The following is a 24,965-nucleotide window of genomic DNA, read 5'->3' as shown; positions in this document are numbered from 1 at the left end:
TCCTTTCTATGTCTGTCTATCAACTTATGCTTCTGCTTCTTAAGAAACCTGAGTTTTGAGATATCATCTTACACCTGTCAGAATGGTTAAAATCAAAAACACCAATGATAGCCTTTGCTGGAGAGGTTGTGGAGGAAGGAATACCCTCATCCATTGCTGGTGGGAATGCAAACTTGTGCAACCACTTTGGAAATTAGTGTGGCGGTTGCTCAGGAAATTCGGGATCAACCTACCCCAGGACTCAGCGATACCACTCTTGGGAGTATACCCAAGAGATGCCCTATCGCATTACAAAAGCATTTGTTCAACTATGTTCGTAGCAGCATTATTTGCAATAGCCAGAACCTGGAAACAACTTAGATGTCCTTTAATGGAAGAATGGATGAAGAAAGTGTGGAATATATACATATTAGAGTACTACTCAGCAGTAAAAAATAATACATCTTGAATTTTGCATGCAAATGGATGGAAGTAGAAAACACTATTCTGAGTGAGGTAAGCCAGACCCAAAAAGATGAACATGGGATATACTTACTCATTATTGGTTTCTAGCCATAAATAAAGGACATTGGGCCTATAGTTTGTGATCCTAAAGAATCTAAATAAGAAGGTGAACCCAAAGAAAAACATACAGTTATCCTCCTGGATATTGGAAGTAGACAAGATTGCTGGGCAAATAATTGGATCTTGGGGGTGGGGTGGGATGGCGGTAAGGGGAGATGGGGAGAGAAAAGTGAGAAGGGGAGGATGGAGGGAACTTGGGTGAATGGGATGGTTGGGATAAAGGAAGGGTGGATATGGGAGCAGGGAAGTATAAATCTTAATTAAGGGAGTCATCTTAGGGTTGGCAAGAGACTGAACCTAGAGGGGCTCCCAGGTACCAGGGCGACATCCCCAGTTAGTTCTTTGGGTAGCTGAGGATAGGGAACCTGAAATGGCCCTATCCTATAGTCATACTGATGAATATCTTGCATATCATCATAGAACCTTCGTCTGGCGATGAACGGAGATACAGACAGAGACCCACATTGGAGCACCTGAATGAGCTCCCAAGGTCCAAATGAGGAACAGAAGGAGGGAGAACATGAGCAAGGAAGTCAGGACCGCGAGGGGTGCACCCACCCACTGAGACAGTGGTGGTGATCTATTGGGAGCTAACCAAGGCCATCTGGACTGGGACTGAAAAAGCATGGGATAAAACCGGACTCTCTGAACATGGCGGACAATGAGGGCTGATGAGAAGCCAAGGATAATGGCACTGGGTTTTGATCCTACTTCATGTTCTGGCTTTGTGGGGACCTACCCAGTTTGGATTGTCACCTTTCTAGACCTGGATGGAGGGGAGAGGACCTTGGACTTCCCATAGGGCAGGGAACCCTGACTACTCTTTGGACTGGAGAGGGAGGGGGAGAGGAGTGGGGGAAGGGCGAGTGGAGTGGGAAGAGGGGGAGGAAAATGGGAGGCTGGGAGGAGGCAAAATTTTTTTTTCAATAAAAAAAAAAGAAACCTGATTGTAGTGGCATTTCATTTTTATTTTAATAAATAAAGCTTGTCTGATGTTCAGAAAAAATAAAACAGCCATACTGGCCACCCTTACAGACCAGGCAGCAATGACACACACATTAAATCTAGTAACCACATTGACATACACATTTAATCCCAGTGGCCATACTAGATTTCCATGGAAACCAGATGGTGGTGGTGTACTCCTTCAATCACAGAATGAGAGATGATTATTAAATGGAAGGAGACAACTCTCAGTATCAGTCTCAGTCTGAGGCAAACTTGTTTTACAAGAATTACCTAAGATGAACCTCAGGATAAAGGATTTAAAAGAAATCTCATTCATTTTAAAAAATCAAGGATGGAATGAGTAAATGACTCAGTGGTTAAGAGCATTGAATACTTGGTCGTCTAGAGGTCCCGCGTTCAATTCTCAGTGCCTACATCGTAGTTTTAACCATTTATAATGGGATCTGATGCCCTCTTCTGGTAGTAAGTTTACATGCATAATATATATCAAGAAAATTTCAAGTTTAAAAAAAGACATAAAGAAGAAGCTCATGAACTTAAAGAGAAGGAGTTAAAAATATAATCTACACCTGAGTGGCTTCCACAAAAAATCAAACAGAAACCTGGTGAAAATGATCAACAGGATTTGAAAATATAATTCAAATATAATTCAATCAGGAGATGGAATTACTGAAGAGGAATAGAGATGAAATAAATATGGAACTGGAAAAAACAATAACCAAGTAGAAAATTCAAGGGAAAACCTGACAAGATCATTAATAAATTAGAAAACACAATGCAGGACAGAAAGATACAGAAAAGGATTAAGACAAAATAGGAAAAGAATATGGGAAAAAATAAAAAAAGCATAAAATGAATATATAGAGAATGTGAGATTGGATTTTTGAGTTATAGGAATAGATTAAGGAGAATATTCATAGATCCGTGGCATACATTAGATCTCCAATAAAAACATAGAAAACTTCCCCAATAATACAAGAAGCACACACAACACCAAAAAGAAAAGATCAGAAAAGAAACTTCTCACAGCATGTCATGGTTGGAAAACTAAGTATATAGAACATAGAAACAGCATTGAAAGGTATCAGAGAAAAACACATATCATATATGAAGGAAAATCCATCAAAATAATGGAGGTTTTCTCAATAGGAATGTTGAAAACCAGAAGAGCTTAGAGCAATGCATTCCAAATCTTAAAAGAGCACAGCTGCCAATCTAGAGTAAGTATGTAACAAAACTGTCTGTCACAGATGGAGGAAACAATGCATGGTATGAATAGCCTAGAGTGTTTATCCTTCATTCTGTTCTTTTCCCAGTAAGTCTCTTGGCTGCCCTTTTGGCAATTAGCCAGGTACTGCTAAGGGTATCTACGTTTCCCAGCTAAAAAAGTGAAGTGCTTTAGGAACAGGGTTGCTATCTTATATTCCAACGGACATATGACTTCTCTGCCATGTAAGTCTGGTATCTCTGTAGAGGATGCTCACATATATATTCCTGAATTGGGTGTTAAGACAGCTATATTTTGTGTTTATGATAGGCATGGGGGCGTAAAAATGTTGCACTGTGCCAAATCTCTTCCTGATAGCACCAAAGAATATTAGACCCTCAAGGAAGGGAGCTACAGATGGTTTTAGATGTTGCCTTCTGAGTTATTGATGCCAAATTTTCCACGGAGGAATACATTAAGGAGCTGGAACAGATTTCCAGGAGACTGATTGAAGGTGAGGATGATGAAGAAAAAGCAGAAGATAAAGATGATGTGGATAATGCACAGAGAGACTACAGAACGGCTACTTACCCGCCAAGGGTAACACTCTGCCTACAAGTCTTGATCAGGACAGTTAAGAAATCACAGATTGTAGGGCCTGTGTTCTTCATTGCCACCTACAGATCAGCATTCTTCCATTGCTCCCTGAAGAAAAAGAAAGTACCTTTTTCTCATTGCCCTATCACCTATAGCTTCCTCTGGGGCATCTTCTACCTCCTGCCCCTCATGAATGCCTTCTTGTACCCCTCCCCATTTTTCATTCCCTCAAGGTCTAAGGAATACACAGCCTCAATCGTGAAGTGTTTCACATGTCACTGCACAGATGCTACTGCTACCCACAATGTTTGCCACCTGTACTGGCCATCACAAGTGTTAGTATTTATCTAAAACTGATTTATTAACATGACATCACCAGAAAATATAAATTATTACTATATCCCAATTCAGTAATTTCCCTTTGGCACGCTCCTAATAACAAGCATTCTTGATTGTTGGACCAGTTCTAAGACCTCTGTTTTACATGAACAGTTAATGCATAAAAGAAAGATTCTAAAGGAACATGCAAATTCACATATTGTTGAAGACAGAGGACAGAAAGGGGAGAAGGTGAAAAGTCTCATTGACTCAGCATACCTAGAATTAATGGATATGGAGATTTGAAACACTGAAATTTCCAATGTGGCTGCTACCTGTAGAGATATATTAAGAACCATTAACAGAAAAAGAGTAACATTAAGGTGTGTTTGAAATCTTGTCCCCATTTTTGTGTTGCTATGAAGAAAAGGACTTAAAATACTCTTTGCACATACTTAAGTGAAAGAATGAATCTCTGCTCTCATATCTGCAAGCATATGCTCTTAATGCTGTCCTATCTACTTATATGTTGTCTCAGAATTAATATGAATAGCAATTTGATGCCACAGGCCATGATCCCCATTTCTTCTTGAGAACACATGAAATTGAGCACTTAATATGTATCATAAAATGTATTCAATAAGAAACTATTTTCTCATTACCTTTCTGATTTCATCTCCCAAGATCAATCTCTTTGTTTTATGACTCTGATGTACACATGTATCTGTGCATACACAAGTGTGTGGCAGGTCAGACATTTAAATGTATCACCATACTATTGAAATTGATTTCCACCCAGAGCCATAGTTGTCTGGGCCTGGGCCCATGTCCTGGTTTATGGCCCTGTTTCAGCTGTGATCTGTGTTGATGTCTGTCGCTCCAGACACCACAGAAGGCTAGATGATAGAGCTGTACAGAGTTAGACCCGGTCCTCATTGGCTGTACCACTAGGGAGGACTGGTCCTGCTCCTCACTGGCTGAAGCACTCAGGAAACTATAACTATATATGGCCAATAGCAAAATAGGAGAAAGGCAAGGCAGAACTGTCAGGCAGAGAGATTATATAGAAGGAGAAATCTTGGAGAAAGATGGAGTGAGAGATGGAGAAGGACATGAGGGGGCAGCCACCCAGCTACACAACAATCCTTAGCGTCAGAGTGAAAGTAAGATTTACAGAAGTAAGAGAACGGGAAAATCCAATAGGCAAAAGGTAAACAGGATAATGTAAGTTAAGAAAAGCTGGTAGGAAACATGCCAAGCTAAACCTGGACGTTCATAACTAAGTATAAGGCTCCATCTGATTTTTTTAGGAGCTGTGTGGCACCCCCACCCCCCCATAGAGCCCAAAGAGTAAAACAACAAGGTGTGTCTGTCCTATGACTGCACAGGTTCCCACGTGATTCTAAGGCAGGTCTAGAGGCTCCATCTGTAAGCTCTGACCTTAGCACAGGGACATCAGTCCCTGCCTGTCATGTCACACTGAATTGCAGCAAACACTGAAACCAGTGCAAGATTCTCTGCTAGCTCCACCCACCAGGTGCAGATTTACTCTCCCTTCAGGTCACAGGGAGTTGGGGAGGGTGGTGGTGACAGTTCATGTTGTTCCAGATACACAAAGGGAATGGGGCAATGAAGTGTTATCACAACTGGTTCAGTACAGGTTTAGAGTCCAAGGCAATGACTTTTCCCTTCCAAATGTATCCACTGCTCCTGAATAAACTAGGGATGTAAATGCGACAGAGACATGCCTTGATTCCTAAATTCTTCAGTGTAACTTTTCTTTCTATTTTACCTAGGTTGGGCATTACAGATTCTCACCTGGCTTTCTTAGTTCTTGAACTTTGTCTAAGAACACCTAATTGAATATTGTGTCTGTAGGAATATGAGGACTGGAGAACATTATTCTTCACTCTTTGAAAAGTTGTCTGAGTAAGTCACAAGAATAGTCAACCAGAGTAGCACAAATTCATAAAATGCTAAAAATATTAATTACAAACTTGAAAACACACTGATTTCAGAACATACCTATGAAATATTTGAACAAATCTCTGCATTCCTCTACTCTTACCTCTTCTTTTCATTTTTAAAATATTGAATTCAAACTTTTATAAGCGTTAAAACAAGGTAGATACTTAAGATACTGGCAATACAACTATTTTCTTTATTTTAGTTGTCAGATCCCACCATGTCAAAAACGTATTGTTCTAGAGGATTTTGCTTGTGGATGTTACTTCCTTGAAAGAGGAGGGAAACGTGAAAGCTGACTGACTGCTTAGAACTGCCACACTTCCGTCACATCTGCCTTGTAAACCTCACAGCTTTGCAAATCTTTACACACTGTCATTTTAGGGTGGCAGGTAGGTTGCTCGGGTTGGTCATGTAATATACGTAGTTACCTATGTGGCTTAGGGGAAGTGAGATGGAGACTTTGTGGTCCTCCTGGTCCTCAGATGTCAGGCTCAAACCCCTCTGGTGACCTCAGTTCTTCTCAGAGTGGAAGAGCTCACTATAGGACTTCCTGTGTTCACAGGTGCCATATACACGGTGCAGATGCTCTGTCTCCACTGCTGAGCACCTGCTGGCTCATTTGAAATTGTCATCTGGAATGAGAAAGCCAGTTTTTCTTCTTATTTTCTAATCTAGTTGTATAATTAAAAATCACTGTGATTTTTCTTTATATCTCCATATATTTGCCCTAGGAAAAACTTTCTGTTGTCTAATTGATAAAATAATAATAATGAGTTCAGGTTTATTTAATAAATGTGTTTATGTTTTAAGAAAAAATAAGAACTTCATGTGGGGAAGAGGCTAGAATATTACAAGTCTAGAACTTAATGACTGGAGGCCATCTCTGCTTCCTTTGTAGTAATTTTCCTTCCAAATCTTTCTGTGATTATCAGGTAATCTTTTTGAATATATTCATTACTGGCTTCTACCAACTAAAATACTAAGAATTTTAGAAGACATCTGAGGCCCGTACTTGATTTTTCTCCATATTTTATAATCACCTCACCTAATGCTTCCATTGGTAAATTTGACAAAGATCTCCATTTATGGTGTTATTTGAAATTGTTTCATGTTGGAACAAGATATTGAAAGAGAATATTATTCCCATTTTTTTAGCCATGGTCCATTATACTTTGCTCCAGAATAAACCATTTCTTTTTATTCTTTTGAGTGAGAACTACTTTTTCAGACATGAAAGAGAGACAGTTTCAGAAGACAAAGATGACTGCAAGTCAGAATGAGGAGGAAACAACATGGTAAAGAACGGGTGTTTATAATGTCACAGTCATGATATACTTGAATAAAAATGACTTTTTAAAATCTATTCAATTGTGTGATGAATATGCATTAGGAATTTTTCATAACGATGCATAAATATTTTTAAAAATTATGTGATGTTTTAGTGATATTTCATTTGTTTTTTTGATAAATAAAGCTTGCCTGAGGATCAGAGAATAAAACAGCACTAATGGTCAGCCTTATAGATCTAGCAGTGGTGACTCATACCATTAATCCCAGTAATTACATTATTTTGGTATAGAAATCTGGCAGTAGTTTTGCACACCATTAATCTCAGCCCTAGAAAGAAGTATAAGATGGGAGGAGACATCTCTCAGATTCTGAGAAACCTGAAGGCAGGATCACCATTTTATACTGAGGAAGACGTAGGAGTCAATGGCTGATTGTTTTGCTTTTTTCACCTTCAGGTTGAACCCCAATATCTGTCTCTGAGCATTTATTAATTATGTTACATGGTGTTGACAAAAACGATAGACAAGCTAAGAAACAAAAATGTAATTAAAGGTCAATAAAATGTTTTCCCAAGAGTCAGTTCATCTTTGCTTGAGTTACAGTAATGATTATACTTCATGCATCACCAACAACTCTTTTCTTAAAAAACAAATAAAAATGTAGATATGTTGAAAACAGAGGCCCATCTCTCTTTAAGAATTCATATATTTTTATATTCAATACAAGTAAAAGTTTTTCCAAAGCATTGTGCTGACTTCCAAATGTGCCAGAACAAGTATCACGCTGGGCATGAAAAGAACTCTTCTAAGACTGTTTTATTCAAATCTATTCTTTGGGATTTTAGAGCAATATGGTTTAGGGAACTAATTACTGCTTACTTCATTGTAAATAATGAGCATAACCAATAATTTGGGTTATTGAAGTTTATATTAGCTACATTTGAAGCCATTTTTGTAATCTTTGAGCAAGATTACAAAACTTGATCAGACTTTTCTGACTTCTGTGTGAAAACAATGATGACATAATAATTAACTAGATTCATGTTTACTGGGAATGTTAGTGATTATGATCAGTTTAGTGACATAGTCCACAATCAAGAAATTATGATGACTACAATTAAACTAAATGCTTTTGTATAGGGAAGGGGACAAAAATACAGGAAGTGTGGGTTAAGTTAGAAATGCTCCCCTTAGGCTCTCAGTTGAATACTTGAATACTTGATGGGGAGTTAATGTCATATAAAATATTGTTACTGTCTAGAAACTATTTTGCTTATATAGTTTTATATCTGCATTGGTGGTATGGGGAGAATTCCCATACCTTTCCATAAGAAAATATGGTAAAACCAGAGGAGCAACTAAGTCCACTCGATAGTTGGATTTCTAAATTCTTCCAACTCTGAGCTGTGTGACACTGGCAGTTCATTATTTCCCAATACGTTTAGAAAAAAAAACCAAGCAGCTTTCTCCAGATAAATAGCTTAATATATATCTTTTGACTCAAGATGTGTGTTTAATAGCTATATTTTGTTATCTTAGTTTTATAAATGATCAAAGAGTAAAAAGTATATTGCTTAATAAAATATGTCCAAATGTTTAATATAGGAAAGAAATATTTTAAAGATAAATGATCATGGTGGTACATGAATATATTTCTAGCCATTGAAAATATATAGCAAAAGAAATGTCATTTTGAGGGCAAACTAAGCTACACAGAAAGACTATGTTGGCAAACAAATATATTTCATAGAATATGCAAACTATCTATAATCTTAAATTCCTACCTGGTCACTAACCTGAGAATGTAAATGTTGAGGTTTTTTTTTAATTCCATCTCAAAATTCATTTATTGCTTTTTTAAAATAGTCGCTCATTATAAATATTTTTTAATTTTTATTAGCAATATGTGGACAGCAATCTGTATGGTTAAACTGGAAATTCAAATGGATACCCTGTAAAGAAGGACAAGGGTAACAAACATATTACTTTTATTTCTATCAGAAGGACAAAGTCTACGAGAGAGAGAGAGAGAGAGAGAGAGAGAGAGAGAGAGAGAGAGAGAGAGAGAGGTTAAAGGTTATTGGACTGACCAGTCAGTGATGTTCCAAAGAAGGACATGTTGATACGCCCTGTAGTGTTATAAAAGCTCCATGCTGGCTGAGCACAGCTGTGTCAGGCAGAAGGATCTCCATGGATGCAGTTGTGGCCCTGGTGCTCAGCCTCTGCTGTCTCCTTCTCCTCTCACTCTGGAGACAGAGCTCTGAGAGAGCGAAGCTCCCTCCTGGCCCCACTCCTCTCCCAGTTCTTGGCAACTTCCTGCAAATAGATGTGAAGAACGTTAGCCAATGCTTGACCAATGTAAGTATTCTTTGTGCTCCTCCAGCACCTTGACAAAGAAGATAAACTGAAAGTTGCTTTAGATGAAAATCTAATATTTGAGGCATATTGCTATAAATAATCACAAAGTCAAAATTCTTGCAAAGCATTGTGCACCTTATGACTTTTATAGCTGGCCAAGTATGTCTAACCTTGTTCCTCAATAGAATCATTCATGGTGACTTATAAATTTACCTTTCAAAAGTAAGCGGGCCTTACATTGCTGCTTTATTGCTGCATCATTTTGTCTATTCCATTGGTCCACTTGCCTCAATTTGTGAGTAGCAGACGGTTTCTATCACATAACTCTATAATATAATTTGGTATCAGTTATTGTTATATCTCAAACAGCATTTTTACTCCTTAGGAGGGCCTTGACTATTCTTGATCCTTTTAGGTACCATACAATGTCCTCTGTTCTTTTTTCTAAACCTGTAAATATGACATCAGATATCTGATGTATAGCATTAAATCTATAAATATAGTAGTTGAGTTTAGTAGTATGTGTGTTTTGTTTCTTGGTTTCTGTTTCTTCTCTGGTCTTCTGACTGCAGTGGCCTGTGGTTGAGGAAAGAGTCTCCACACCTATGGACTGGACTTCTGTAGGTCAGAGTTGAATGGCCTCTGTTCAAACAGGGTGTTTCTCCCTGAGCTGGGGAACTGAGACATGGTGGGAATGATGGGAGGCTTGATGGTGGGAAGGGTGGGCAGGCGCTGAAAAGAGGGTGCAGTCAACAGGCATGTGTGTTTCCTATATTGAGTTCTGGTGGTCAGCGTCCTGCTGAATGGTTTGGCGTAAAAATTCATTGTAAATATTGTGTAAGAAGCCGTTATATGTTTCACTGTAGATGATCAGTAACTGATATTCACACTAATATGATATAAATAGGCTTCACAACCATTTGAAAATGAGCTTTGCCTAACTAAAAATATTAAAATACAGTGAGTGATATTATCAGTGTGAATGAGGTTGATTCCTTGGAGATTAAATGACTTTTTTTTTTTGCTAGCATTTCCATTTTTCTTTCTTGTTTTCAGTTCTCCAAAATCTATGGCCCTGTGTTCACTCTGTACATTGGCATGAAACCCACTGTGGTGTTACATGGGTATGAAGCAGTGAAGGAGGCTCTTATTGATCATGGGGAGGAGTTTGCTGGCAGAGGAAGCTTCCCAATAGCTGAAAGAGTTAGTAAAGGCCTTGGTAAGTAACCATGCATGTTCATATGAGGGGTGCAGTGTTTCTGTTGAAAGTGAAGACTGAAAGGAGGGGAGGGACCTCTTCCCTAGGTACAGGTTGGACCTCTCTGTGGTTTCCACCCGTCAGATCTCTCTTTTATTCCTAGAATATTTTTCTAGTGCTTTACCATTTTTTTCTCATTTTTTTATTCTTTTTTAATTAAAATTTCCAACTGCTCCCCGTTTCCCATTTCCCTCCCCCTCCTCCCACGTATTGCCCCCTCCCCCCGCTCCCCTCCCCCTATCCCCACTCCTCTTCTCCTCTCCCCAGTCCATTCCCCCTCCCTCTCGATACTGAAGAGCAGTCCAAATTCCCTGCCCTACAGGAAGACCAAGGTCCTCCCAACTCCATCCAGGTCCAGGAAGGTGAGCATCCAAACAGGCTAAGCTCGCCACAAAGCCAGTTCATGTATTAGGATCGAAACCTAGTGCCATTGTCCTTGGCCTCCCATCAGCCTTCATTGTCTGCCATGTTCAGAGAGTCCAGCTTCAACCCATGCTTATTCAGTCCCAGTCCAGCTGGCCCTGGAGAGCTCCCAATAGATCAGTTCCACTGTCACAGTGGGTGGGTGCACGCCTCGTGTTCCTGACTTCCCTGCTCATGTTCTCCCTCCCTCTGCTCCTCATTTGGACCTTAAGAGCTCAGACCGTTGCTCCAAATTGGGTCTCCGTCTCTCTCTCTCGATCGATCGCCAGATGAAAGTTTCCGTGCCATTCTCCTTGGCCTCTCGTCAGCTCTCACTGTCCGCCACATTCAGAGAGTCCGGTTTTATCCCATGTTTTTTCAGTAGCAGTCCAGCTGGCCTTGGTGAGCTCCCAATAGATCGGCCCCACTGTCTCAGTGGTTGGGTGCACCCCTCATGGTCCTGACCTCCCTGTTCATGTTCTCTCTCCCTCTGCTCCTCATTATAACCTTGGGAGCTCAGTCCGGTGCTCCAGTGCGGGTCCCTGTCTCCATCTCCATCCATCGCTAGATGAAGGTTCCATGGCGACACGCAAGATATTCATCAGTATGATTATAGGATAGGTTCATTTCAGGTTCCCTATCCTCAGGTGCCCCAATGAACTAACTGGGGACATTGCCCTGGGCATCTGGTAGCCACTCCAAGTTCAAGTCTCTTGCCAACCCTTAGGTGGCTCCCTCAACTAAGGTATGAGTTTCCCTGCTCCCCTATCCAACCTTCCTTTATCCCCAATCACCCCGATTCCCCCAGTTCCCCTCATCCTCTCCTTCACACTTTTCTCTCCCCATCACCCCTCATCCCCATCACACCCCACCCCCAAGATTCCAATTTTTTGCCCATCAATCTTGTCTATTTCCCATAGCTGGGAGGATATCTATATGTTTTTCCTTGGGTTTACCCTCTTGTTTAGCTTCTTTAGGATCTCAAATTATAGACTCAGTGGCCCCTATCCATGGCTAGAAACCAATTATGAGTGAGTACATCCCATGATCTTCTTTTTGGGTCTGGGTTACCTCACTCAGGATCGTATTTTCTATTTCCATCCATTTGCATGCAAAATTCGAGAAGTCATTGTTTTTTACCGCAGAGTAGTACTCTAATGTGTATATATTCCACAGTTTCTTCATCCATTCTTCCATTGAAGGGCATCTAGGTTGCTTCCAGGTTCTGGCTATTACAAATAATGCTGCTATGAGCATAGTTGGACAAATGCTTTTGTCATATGATAGGGCATCTCTTGGGTATATTCCCAAGAGTGCTATTGCTGGGTCCAGGGGTAGGTTGATCCCAATTTTTCTGAGAAACTGCTACACTGATTTCCAAAGTGGTTGCACAAGTTTGCAGTCCCACCAGCAATGGATGAGGGTACCCCTTTCTCCACAACCTCTCCAGCAAAGGCTATCCTTGGTGTTTTTGATTTTAGCCATTCTGACAGGTGTAAGATGATATATCAAAGTTGTTTTGATTTGCATTTCTCTGATCGCTAAGGAGGTTGAGCATGACCTTAAGTATCTTTTGGCCATTTTAACTTCTTCTGTTGAGAATTCTCTGCTCAGTTCAGTGCCCCATTTTTTAATTGGGTTAATTATCCTTTTAAAGTCTAGTTTCTTGAGTTCTTTATATATTTTGGAGATCACACCTTTTTTTTTTTTACAAACTATCTTTTCTAGTTTTATATACCAATCCCAGTTCCCACTTCTCCCTTCCTCCTGCTCCCTCCACCTTCCCCTTCATCACAACCCCCATCCACTCCTCAGAGAGTGAAGGTTTCCCATGGGGAGTCAACAAGTCTAGCACATTACTTTGAGGCAAGACCAAGGCCTTCTCCACTATATGTAGGCTGAGCGTGGTATCCCTCTAAAGAGAATATATTTCTGAAAGCCAGTGGAAGCAGTAGGGAAAGACCCTGTTTTTCCATTTCTTTAGGCATTGTTTTTAGCAATGGAAACAGATGGAAAGAGATAAGGCGCTTCACTCTCACAACCCTGCGTAATTTGGGCATGGGCAAAAGGAACCTTGAGGACCGTGTTCAAGAGGAAGCACAGTGCCTTGTGGAGGAACTGAGAAAAACTAATGGTAAGTGCAGATTTAAGCATTTGCATCTTAGTCAAGGTGTGTGTGTGTGTGATGTTGATAACACCCAATCTAAAATTTTCTTTTTAAATCAGAAACTATGAATATAGGTTTCATGATAATTTTGTTTTGAGTTGAACAATTGTGCATTTCCATCAGCACAAGTGTACTTTGTCTTTGTGGATCATTTCACTGCACAATAATTGCGATCTATAATAGTGGCAGAGCCCAATCAGAGGATATTTGTTTTCATTTTCTTGGATTACAGAGGTTTAAGGAAATTAACTAAGCAGGACAGGGATTCTTCTAGGTCAATGTTACAGTCCTAGGTAACACTGATGTAATTTACAGTTGTCATTTCTTAGCCTAGTGTAATAGAATTTTCATCAATTACTTTTTCTACTGCAGCATGATCCTAAAATTGTATTGTCATTTTTTTAAAAAAATTGTTTGCTACATTGAGAATTTTATACAATGTGTTTTCATCATTTTCACCTGCCAGCTCTACTGAGATACACCCCAGTTTTCTATCTACCCTACTTGGTGTTGTCTCTTTACTTACTATTCACCTGACATGATTCAGGCTTTACATATAACATTTTTTGTAAGAAAAAATTTATTAAGAAGGAGCCATCACCTATACTCTTCAAATTATTTTGTAAAATAGAAAATGATGAAACACTTCTAAAACTCTTTGTACAATGTTGGTATCTTTGTTGGGGGAGGTTGGCTACTTATTCTGCCACCTTCCTCCTCCTAGAAGGAAAGTAGTCTTTCTGGCCACCTGGCTAGCTTACACCTGAAATAATCCCACAGAAACCATAATATTTAAATCAGTGCTTAGCCCATTAGCTTTAGCTTCTTATTGACTAACTCTTCCATCCTAATTCCTTCCATCTCTCTTAATCTGTGTATCATCATGTGACAGTGGCATACCAGCAAAGTTTTGGCATGTCTGATTCTGGCAGTGGCTCCATGGCATCGTTTTGACTCTGCCCTTCTTTCAACCAGCATACAGCCTAGGTTTTCCTATAGGCTCAAAGCAATTCTTTATTTTTTAACCAATAAGAGCAACACACAGGCAGAAGGACCTCCAACACTACTTCCCCTTTTCTGTTTAATAAAAAGGAAGCTTTTAACATAGTAAAATTATATATAACAAAACAGGTATCAAGTAAGAATTACAGTTACAATATTTATATCTACTTTATCTTTTATCATAGCTTAGAAAAACTATAACTATAACTCCAAATTCTTCAACTCCATCAAAGACTACAGAAGGATATATTACCTAAGTAAACAAAAAGTGCATTGTAAACAACTTCCAAATCTTTAGAAATAACAAAGATATCTTGCCGTCTGGACAGTCACCCAAACTTCTTCTGTACCATTGGGGCGTCCATCTTCAGCCTACAGGCCCATAGTACCCAGCAGACTTTTCCATGAAGCAGGAAATTTCAAAGACAGTTGTGCCTATATTGGCAGTTTGCCTGTCACTTTTATTTTTGTATCCTGTAGAATGTCTAGTAGAGAATTTAATGAAGCAGTAACACCGAAGTACCATCTCACCTTTAGCATGTTTAGCATGTATTTCTCTGCTGGTCCTGTATTTCCAGTTTAACAGTTCAGTTGAGATCAGTTTTTTGCCCAAATGGCTAGCAAACTCCATAAGAAGTCTCTTTGATGCCCATCTTCCTTTTGAAGTAGCTTGTACTGTCAGGAGCAGATGTCTCTCTGTCATGAGAAGTACTAACTTCTTCAAATATTTTAAATGCCATATTCTGAAGTCTTTGAAAGGTTTGAAGAATACTTGCCCATCTAAAATGCATCTCTGTATATCTAGAAAATCTAACTAACATGATTACAATCTTGACCATTATAGATGACTCTCTCTTTACCTATATTTTTACATTATAAATTACATTTTTAAATGAACTGCACAAACACAATAACTTAATCAGTAGCAGGGATATACATATACCGTATAACAAAATTTACCTTAAATTTGTATCAATTAATTAAAACCCATAGCAAAGCAAATTATTCATCTGTATAGCATATCCCCATTTAAATGTAAACAAATAACTATAAAAATTATTTGGGAATATGGGCATAGTTTTCTCCATACTGATTTCTGCTAATTTGGGACACTGTTAATCAGGTCTTTAATGGTGTATCCTGTGTGCTAGGTTCATCTCAGTCAGCAGTTGGGTGAAGTAATTTTTTGAGGGTGTTCACAGCGACCTTTCTGGGAATAGGGCTCTATCAAACTGTTTTAGCCTAGAGTGAATTCATAAGTTCTCATCCTCTGTGGAGACAAAAGAGGAACCTCTTTTCCAAAGCACTACATCCTTGAACCTAAATTTGGAAGTCATGATACGTTTATAATAGACATGCTGGTTTTGCTTAGCAGCCCATACAATGAAATGTCTCTCTGTACTTAGCTCATTCACAGTCAAAAAATTTAAAGATAACACAATAATATACATAATGCAGACCCTCTGTGAATTTTCCATTTTTACATGGCTTATTTTTCTTTTTATGGCTATCTGTACTCTGTCTCTTTAAAGACTTTACCATTGTTTTTAAACAATAACTTTATTTTATGGCACTCTATACTTTTTTTCCTCTCTCCCAAGCCTACTTACATTTCTCCAAAACTATGACTCATCTGGATTTGTCTTTATTGCATATATGTAATTTTTTTCTGTCCAGGACTACTTTTTAAAATGCTAAGTATTTATAATTTAAGCTGTGCCATTACTAGGGTATATACGGTAATCACTGCTTGCCCTACCCAGTCCAGCTGGTGGAGCTGCTCACTGTTTTCCTTCCAAGAGTCGCACACTGCCCCACTTCCAGGCACATAGCTGGTCCAAGTTGCCATTAAGTTCCCAAGTTGCAGCTGTTGGCTCACAAACCCCATTCAAATGCTTTGTAGCTGAATCTCCTGCCTGAGAGAGTCAGAGTTCACATTGGAGCATGACCCAGAAAGCTGGGATTTCAAGATGGCATGGATTTTTTTCTTTTTCTACAGCTGAATCAGGAAAACCTCTCTTAAGGGACTGTGGCAAGCCACCAACTGAAAGACAAATGCTGCTAAACTTTGTTATTTTGTGTCTAGAATTTCTTTTCAAGCCCTCTCAGGTTTTATATGGATTTAGTCCACCACGTTAGCAGGCCCATTTGTAGGTATCAGGTAAAGATGGATGCTTAAAAGAAATCCCACAGTAGCTAGAACTGAGAATAATAGAGGATTATTTATTAAGGGATAGACTCACAAGTCCCAAATTATCTGCTGGAGTGGAAAAGAGCAACCGAATTCCACAGTCAGAAAAGAGGCTGGACCCTTGCTTTACATCAGCATAAATAGTATAAAAAGACCATGATCAAGTGGGTGGTTAACTTAAAGGCTACTGGCTGTAGAATTTCTTACATCAGTAATTTAATAATATCAAAACAAAACAACTTTATCATTTCTTTTTACATGGCACTTTCTGTTTTGAATTACATTCTATCTAAACAAATGACAGCACAAATCTGCAAGGTGCACAAAGAGAAAACAAGAAAATTATTTATTAATCAAATTATGTCTTAAACTAAACATGAACTGCTGCTTTTGCTAACCTGCTGATTCTGTCTTTAGTTCTGGCAATCATTTCTACCCATGTACACCTTTTCTTTTCAGTGTGTGTTTGTAGAAAATGAATCACTTTTCTTTTGCTACTGCTATAAATGCTACTTACCTAAGAAGTTTCTGACCTTAAAAAATAAGATTAACTCTTTGATTTCTAAGGACTTAAAGTTATTTTTCCAAACAAAACAAAGGAAAGACTGAAAATCAATTCAATCTGTGAATGAAATGTATACACATAAGTAAAGTTCTTTCATCCTTCACTGTTTTTGACTTAAATAAATCATTCCCTGATAGCATAGAATATAATCATGTTTTCATACATTGTGGGAGGGTCTTCTTTCTATGTTTGGCTTTCATTGATTAAATAAAGAAAACTTCCTTGGCCCTTTGATAGGCCATAACCTGGATAGGTGAGAAAAAGAGAACTGGATGCTGGGAGGAAGGAGGCAGGCATAGAGCCACCTGCCATGAAGCTGCCAGGTCAGACATGTTAAATCTTTCCTTGTAAGCCACAAGATCATGGTGATACACAGGTTTAATAGAAATGGGTTGAATCAAGATGTGAGAGCCAGCCAATAAGAAGCTATAATTAATGTGCCAGGCAGTGTTTTAATTTATATAATTTGTGTGTGGTTATTTTAGGGGCAGCCAGGAGCTAGGTTATGGAAACGCAGCCCGTTGTCACTGCTCCTTCATTGCAACATCATACCTTGGCATATGCACAGGAATATTAAGGAATTTCCTGTTATTCAAATGTATAATAATTTACCAAGAATACTGTTTTCTATAGGATACTTATTTGAGGTCTACAGATTTAAATTTTCGATCAAATTGAATGTAAACTGTAACATGAAGTGGCCTACTTGTTGGGGTTTCTGTCCCACCCGGTACCCCACAGCCAGCAAGCCCCAAAAGTAATCACATAAAGAACTCCATAAGATTATAAACTGATTGGCCCATTATGTCAGGCTTCTTAGTAGCTCTTGTAACTTATATTAACCCATTATTCTTATCTATGTTAGCCACATGGCTTGGTACCTTTGCCAGCAGGACGGGTCACATCCTGCTTCCTTGGTGGTCTGTGCAGGACTGGGAGGAATCAACTTCCTTCTTCCCAGAATTTTCCTGTGCTCCTTGCATCACCTCTACTTCCTGTCTGGTTTTACTGCCTATACTTCCTGCCTGGCCAATAAGCGTTTATTTAAAACATGATTGACAGAATACAGACAATTCTCCCACACCACTTCTCCCTCTTTAAAAACAAAAAAAAGGAAAACATTCGTAGTCCATTTTTTGGGAATGTTGACGTTGTTTTCCAGGCTACTTCCTGCTGGTTGGGGGGCACTGATAATCTTATGGGGACCTAAAGTAAATTTAGAGTTATGATCACGTCCTGATGGAACTATCCTGTGAGTATTGATCATCTCAGACAGTAGTCTTGAATCTGTTCTGGATGTAGAACTCAGACATCTGGGCCATCTGTTCCTGCCGGAGATTTCTCACGTGGTCTTTCTTGATCGAAGCTGATTTCCTTAACTCTGAATAAATCCAGAGCCTCTCATTTTCTGTGGAAACAAAAAGCAAAATCTCTTCTCCAAAGTAACATACCTTTTGACTTCAATTTTGAAGTCAAGGTATTTCCAAAATACCTATCTTGGATTAATTCAGTAGCATTTATAAGCAAATATCTTTTAGCAGCTGTTGTTCCTTCCTCAGCATTCATACAGTTTAAAGAGAGCATAATAGTATACAGTATCAAGATTCTCTGTATATTTTCCATTTTTGTTTGACTTTATTTTAACCTCTATTTCTTTTATTTTTACTTTTAACTTTTGTTTTTTTGAGACAGGTTCTCTGTGTATCTTTTCCTGGAATTCCCTCTGTTAACCATGCTATCCTTGAACTCACAGATATCTGTCTGTCTCTGCCTCCCAGACAAATCCTACTGGTGTGTGCTACCACAACTAGCTACTCTCTCTCTCTCGCTCTTGCTCTCGCTCTCTGTTTCTCTCTCTTCCTTCTTTTTTTTTTTTTTACTTTGATAACTTCAACCTTTGGTGTGTATATATTTTTAGCACACTGTAAACCACTTAGAGGTTTTCTTCCTCTTTGAATCACTCTTTACTGTATATCTCTCTTTTTCTGACCATGTGTGTCTCTAATTTGCTAAGGAATATGGAGAAGATTAAAACCATGGCTTTGATTACTAGATCCAGCCCATTCTTTAGGTTTATGAAATTATACCCTCATGGTGGAGGTACTGATTGTAGCCACATTTTTTACCACAACTCTATGGTGTTTTTAAGGTCTTTGCCAGGAAGCAAGCTGCAACAGTGTGTCCATAAACAACACTCAAAAGTTGGGACCACCTGCTTGAAAGAGTCAGAGTTTTCCCTGGTAGGATGGCCCAGAAAGCTGGCATTTAAAAACAGCACAGCTTTTTTTCCTGCTACGGCTGAAAACTGAAATGTTTTACTCTAGTCTTTCCCAAGCTCTTCCAGGCTATGTGTGGATGCAGTTATCCACATGGGGGCCATTCTGTAACATGAAGAGGCCTGCTTGTTGGGGTTTTCTGTCCGGCCTAATTCCCACAGCTGTTTAGCCCCAAAGAAAATAGGAGAGGCCTTCATAAGTTATAAAACTTATTGGCCCATTAGCTCAGGCTTCTTATTTGTTCTTATGACTTATATTAAACCATTATTCTGATCTATTTTTTCCATATGACTTGGTACCCTTTTCAGCTGGCAAGTCACATCCTGCTTCCTTGATGATCTGTGCAGGACTGGGAGGAATCAACTTCCTCTTTCCCAGAATTCTCCTGTTCTCCTTGCATCACCTCTACTTCCTGTCTGGTTTTACTGCCTATACTTCCTGCTTGGCCAATAAGCGTTTATTTAAAACATGATTGACAGAATACAGACAATTCTCCCACACCACTAAAGTGTATTTATCATTTTTCAGTCAATTCACTATAGAAAAGACATCAGAAGAAACAGTTCTAAGAGCTGAAGAGATGGTTTATCACTTGAGGGAAAATGCTCTTTCAAAGAAGCAGCAATGGGTTCCAAGTGCCAGTGTAAGGCAGCTCCATGATATTTGACATGTTCTCCTAGACTCCACAGATATAACATACACACACACACACACCTGTGAATTTATGAACACAAATAAAAATAAGTATAAAAAAGAAATTTCATTATGGTTTTTCAAATTTTAAGCATTTTATCAACATAACAATTTAATAATGATGATTTTGTGAGATGTTTACAAATCTAGAAACTACTGTTTCTCAAATATGCTGCATAGAGTTTGAACATACTCATTGTTTACATCTTTAAAAAAACATTATTGTTTCTAATGCTGTATATAGTGTATGTTTCCTATAGGTATTTCATAGGAATGTAACATGTGTTTCAAACACACCTTCCTACCATCACCTTTCTGGTCACCCCATTCCCATTTTTTTGATTGCATTCTCCCCTGGGACTCTCTGTTTTAATTAAAAAGATTGTTTATTTTTATTTTATGTATATAAATGTTTGCCTGCATATACGTGTGTGTACCACTTGTGTATTTGGTGACACAGAAGTAAGAAAATTGTATCCTATTCCCCTGAAACTGGGGTTATAGAAAGTTATGAGCCACTGGAAGGCTGCTCAGAACTGAACTTTGGTCCTCTAAAACAGCAGAAATTACTTCGAATGCACAGCTCTCTATCTAGCACTGACCTTGTTATACTTTGTGTCTTCTTTTCAAGTACTACGTTTACTTCTGGAGAAAATGCATTGTTTTAAATGTTGAAATGAGGAAAGTGAAGTTTCTATTACTGCCCTCATATTGTTTTCCCTCTTAGAATTTAACTGTAGTAAGAAAGTTTTCATTTTATTTAATAATGCAAACAAATCCACATGGAAGTGGCTGTTCTTGAAATTACACATTATTCTCAAATAACAAGGAAGAATTCTCCCCACATTTTTCTTCTAATACCAGAACTCACCTGCAGTGAGGTTCTTCTTTCCTTGGATCAGTACTTGCTTCTTTGGTTTACTCATTGTGGCAGCAGGTATTTCAGGTGTACACTCTTCTATTTGCATCTTAGTGATATAGGGTCATTAGGTATTCCAGTAAGAAACAATTCTATTCCAAATACTAAAAATTTCAGGTTTGTAAAATCTTTTGTTTTCTTTCAAGTACTAGATAGTTTAATTGCTATATCAGATATGGTCTGTTTTTCTTCAACTATCTTACCAAATTTAAGATTAAGTGATACATTGATTCTACATATTATGACTGCTTAGCTGTTAAAAAATTATAGATAGGATATGGTTTACAACTTCTTATGACTCCTTACCTGTTCACAAAACCAAAACATCCTCTTTGTCCATTTTAATGTATTTTTTTCTATTGTTTGTTCAGGTTCACCCTGTGACCCCACGTTCATCTTGAGCTGTGCTCCCTGCAATGTCATCTGCTCCACTGTTTTCCAGAATCGTTTTGACTATAAAGATCAGAATTTTCTTAACTTGATGGAAAAGTTAAATGACAATGTCAGGATTCTGAGCTCCCCCTGGATACAGGTAATGTCAAGATCTTTTCCTCCTGCAAACATATTTTTGGTCTTTCATTCTCAAAGATCAATTTTAATATGTACCAAGAAGTGAGGTGACTAGGTAACACAGTTTTGAATAACGTATTATGGAAAGAATATCTGGAAGGCAGGTCTAAATTCTTTGTTATACAAATAGCAAAACTGAATGACAGTTTCCAGATTTGTTCAAGACTGCTAGTTTCGTATCTCTTGGTTTTCCACTTGATATCCAGAGAATTCTTTGTATAAAGTATTGTATTCACATCTGGAAGTGTGTTCAGTTGTTCGCAGGACATTCTTCTATGCATAATTCTTATCTTTTTGACTATTAAACACATTTTATCATATTACTAGGCAGTGATATTTTAGTTTAGAAGGAATAGTCCCTTAAAGGCAAAAGAATATTTATGGCAATGAAATCTGCCAAGAAACACTGAATAGTTTCAGTGGTTTGATATGTCTGCTGGAATCCTTGTTAACAAATAGACACATAGAAATGAAAAGATGAGTGGTTTAATGCCGTGTAGCCCACAACCCACATACATCTTCTCAGAGTTGTTTTAGACTGAACTGGCTTCTCCTGGACTCTCCACGAGAATGGCTGTGATCCAGGCTGCCCAGTAAATGAAGACACCAGGCAGTCAGGCACTACTATGGTGAGCAAATGTATGGTGTGGTATAGGAGTGACAGAAAGAATATTTCATGTACTGTGGAGAGAGGCACATCTGAAGAGGTGAAACAGTGAGGAGTGGCCTGAGGTGGGTGACTTGGTTGCTAACCAAGACTAAACTTGGTGTTCACTGGAGCGTGGCTGCTGCCAGGGTTCATGTCTGGGTACATGGACCTGCTGCAGCCTTGATCTGTGTTGATGTCCACAGCTCCTGAAACCACCTTAGGCAAAGAGGAAAGAACTGTACAGGGTTGATGCTGTCACTCACTGTCTGAAACCCTAGGGAGAAGGGGTCCTGTTTTTCCTCGTGCCAGCATAGTGGATCAGGTCCTGTTGATAGGGGCATGGGCGAGTCAGGACTACAAAGTTGAGCTTGACGGATCTGACCCCAATTGCCCCTCATCTGCCTTGTGGTAGCAAAAATTGGGGAGAGATGCTGCCCACTGACTTTGGCAGATGGGAGAGCTGTCCAGGATGTCATAAGATTGGGAGAGTTTTCCTTGTCCCCACCAGCTGTGGAACTCAAGAGAGTGGAGCCAGTACATTGCTTGATCAACACAGTAGAGATGACACTGTTTACAGGGGTATAGGTGAGTCATCCCTGAAGTTCTGAGGGTGGGAGAGCTGGCATCACTACTCATCTGTCTTGGGGTGGTATGGTTGGAGGAGAGATGTCTCCTTTATCATTATCCCCTCACTGCCGGAGGCACATGAGTGAGCTGACCCTCCCCATTACCAGCTGCAGCAGTCATTGAAGCAGGCTCTGCTTCTAGCCTGGGCAGCACAGTTGAGTGAACCCTGCTTACATTGGCACAGGTGAGCTGACCCTGAAGTTGTGAGAGCAGAATAGCTGGCCACACCCACTAATCTGCCATGTGGTGGTAAGGTCTAGGGGAAGATGTCCTCCTCCACTTGTCACTGCTACCTGTGGTGTATGAGGGAGCTGATCCTCCTCCTCACCAGCTTCAGTGCCTTAGAAAGATGGTCCTGCACCTCCATAGGTAATAAAGCTGAGTTGACTCTATTGAACCCATTGATGCAGGGTTGCAGGTGAACCAACCTGGATAATGTGAATATGTGAGATCTGGTCCCTCCCCTCATCTTCTTATGATGGTATGGGTGTAGGGAAGATTGCTTACCCTCCCTTGTAACCTGTGGCAAGTTGCAGGGCTGATCCTGATCTCATAATATTAGGAGAGTTATCCCTGCCTGGGTAACACAGTCGATCTTGCCCTGGTGATGTAGGTGTGTGAGAGCCAACTCTGAGGGTATGAAAGCAGCTCCTTATTATAAAGAGTGATGATGGAGGAGGGTCATTTGCCTATGTATTACTTTCATTAGTTAATAAAAAAACTGCCTTGGCTTTTGATAGGATAGCAGCTTAGATAGGTGGAGTAGACAGAACAGATGCTGGGAGAAAGAAGGCAGTGAGCCAGCCGTCATGGAGCCAGCTGCCAGGTCAGACATGCTGAATCTTTCCCGGTAAGCCACCACCTCATGGTGCTACACAGAATATTAGAAATGGGTTAGTCAAGATGTGAGAGTTAGCCAGTAAGTGGCTAGAGATAATGGGCCAGGCAGTGTTTAAAAGAATACAATTTGTGTGTTGTTATTTCAGATATAAAGCTAGCCGTGTGGGAGCTGGGCGGGAACACAGCCCACAGCTCCTTCTCCAGAGCGAACTAGCCAGAACTATGTCAGAGAGTTCATCATTGTGAGTACAGGGTGAGAGCTGAAGAACTGGCCAACAGTGCAAATACTTAGGCTCAGATCTAGGGTTATGAGAGATGCACCTCAACATCTACCCCACCTGTGAACTGTTGAAGCATGTGGAGGAGCTGGTCCTGCAGAACCAGGACTTCAAGGTCTTCATGGTGCAGAGTAGTGACAGGATATCTAAGACTCCCAGTAAGGGCCCAGTATTGATAGTGTAGCAGAAAGCAGAGACCCCAATGCAGTCAATGACTCTTCGCAATGAACGCTTGCCAAACAATGATAAATGGATAAAAGGGTGTACTGCTGTTGTAATATGAGCGGTGGGGCTGTGTCCCCGGCACCCAGCCGCCCGCATGGCTAGCTTATGCCCTGAAATAATTACACAGAAAACTGTATTTTTTTAAACACTGCTTGGCCCATTAGTTCCAGTCTCTTATTGGCTAGCTCTTACATATTGATCTAACCCATTTCTAATATTCTGTGTAGCACAACGAGTTGGCTTACCAGGGAGGATCTTAACCTGCGTCTGTCTGGAGTGGGAGAATCATGGCGACTCTCACTCGGCTTCTTTCTCCCAGAATTCTGTTCTGTCTACTCCACCCACCTAAGGGCTGGCCTATAAATGGGCCTAGGCAGTTTCTTTATTATTTAACCAATGACCTTCCTCCATCATACTGCCTGAATCACTTTGTCACAATACAGTTTCCATGATAAAACTTTTCTTTTTTCTTTTTACTCTTAAATATTATTCTACTTTATTTTTGGGGGAGGAGTTTAAGGACTGAGGGTGGATGTGTGGTGATATGAAGGTGAATGGGATGGAGATGCATGGTGTGAAGGACACAAAAGTAAATAAGAAGCAAGTAAAGAGAGAATACCTGTGATCATAGAGAAACCCCTAAGGGCTATGCCACACTTTTGCTTTCAAAGTCCCACCCACTTCTAATGATCTATTCCATGTCATAGTCTAGTTTATAAGAGTTAAATATGCATTACTACATTACGATATAAATCAAGTTTCCAAACTCTTTTCACTACAGCCATCATCTAAAAAGTGTAAACGACAATGATTTGCATCATGTCATACTTCAGACTTGTAGAGAATAAAAGGTTTAAGTCATCAGTCAGTTTTCACAAATAATTGTTGTATTAAAGAAGGATTCACGAATATTGAAACTTGATCATGATCTTTCATCAATTGGGTAGGAATTCCCTCCCACCCCAGTTCTTTCTATTACCACAGAGAATTGCTATATGTATGAAAAAAAAAACCTCTTCCTTTTGTTGATCGC

The 24,965-nt window shown here is 39.4% G+C and overlaps 1 protein-coding gene across 3 annotated transcripts in view; it reads left to right on the top strand.

Moving 5' to 3' along the window:
* The first annotated feature begins 9,102 nt into the window (after positions 1–9,102).
* Positions 9,103–24,965, top strand: part of LOC130879177 (cytochrome P450 2C25-like) — a 29,456-nt gene continuing 13,593 nt past the window's right edge. Inside the window, exons 1-4 of one of the 3 annotated variants that reach the window (XM_057777389.1) lie at positions 9,103–9,270; positions 10,327–10,489; positions 12,915–13,064; positions 21,115–21,275. In XM_057777389.1, the coding sequence (XP_057633372.1) occupies positions 9,103–9,270; positions 10,327–10,489; positions 12,915–13,064; positions 21,115–21,275 (642 nt within the window). Of the gene's footprint in view, positions 9,271–10,326; positions 10,490–12,914; positions 13,069–21,114; positions 21,276–24,965 lie in introns of all 3 variants that reach the window. The other 2 variants (XM_057777390.1, XM_057777391.1) reach the window with 2 other exon arrangements.

This window comes from Chionomys nivalis, chromosome 8 (assembly GCF_950005125.1).
Source record: "Chionomys nivalis chromosome 8, mChiNiv1.1, whole genome shotgun sequence".
In the NCBI taxonomy this organism is placed as follows: domain Eukaryota; kingdom Metazoa; phylum Chordata; class Mammalia; order Rodentia; family Cricetidae; genus Chionomys; species Chionomys nivalis.
The sequence above is the reverse complement of the archived record's forward strand: the minus strand, read 5'-3'. Positions and strand labels throughout refer to the sequence as shown.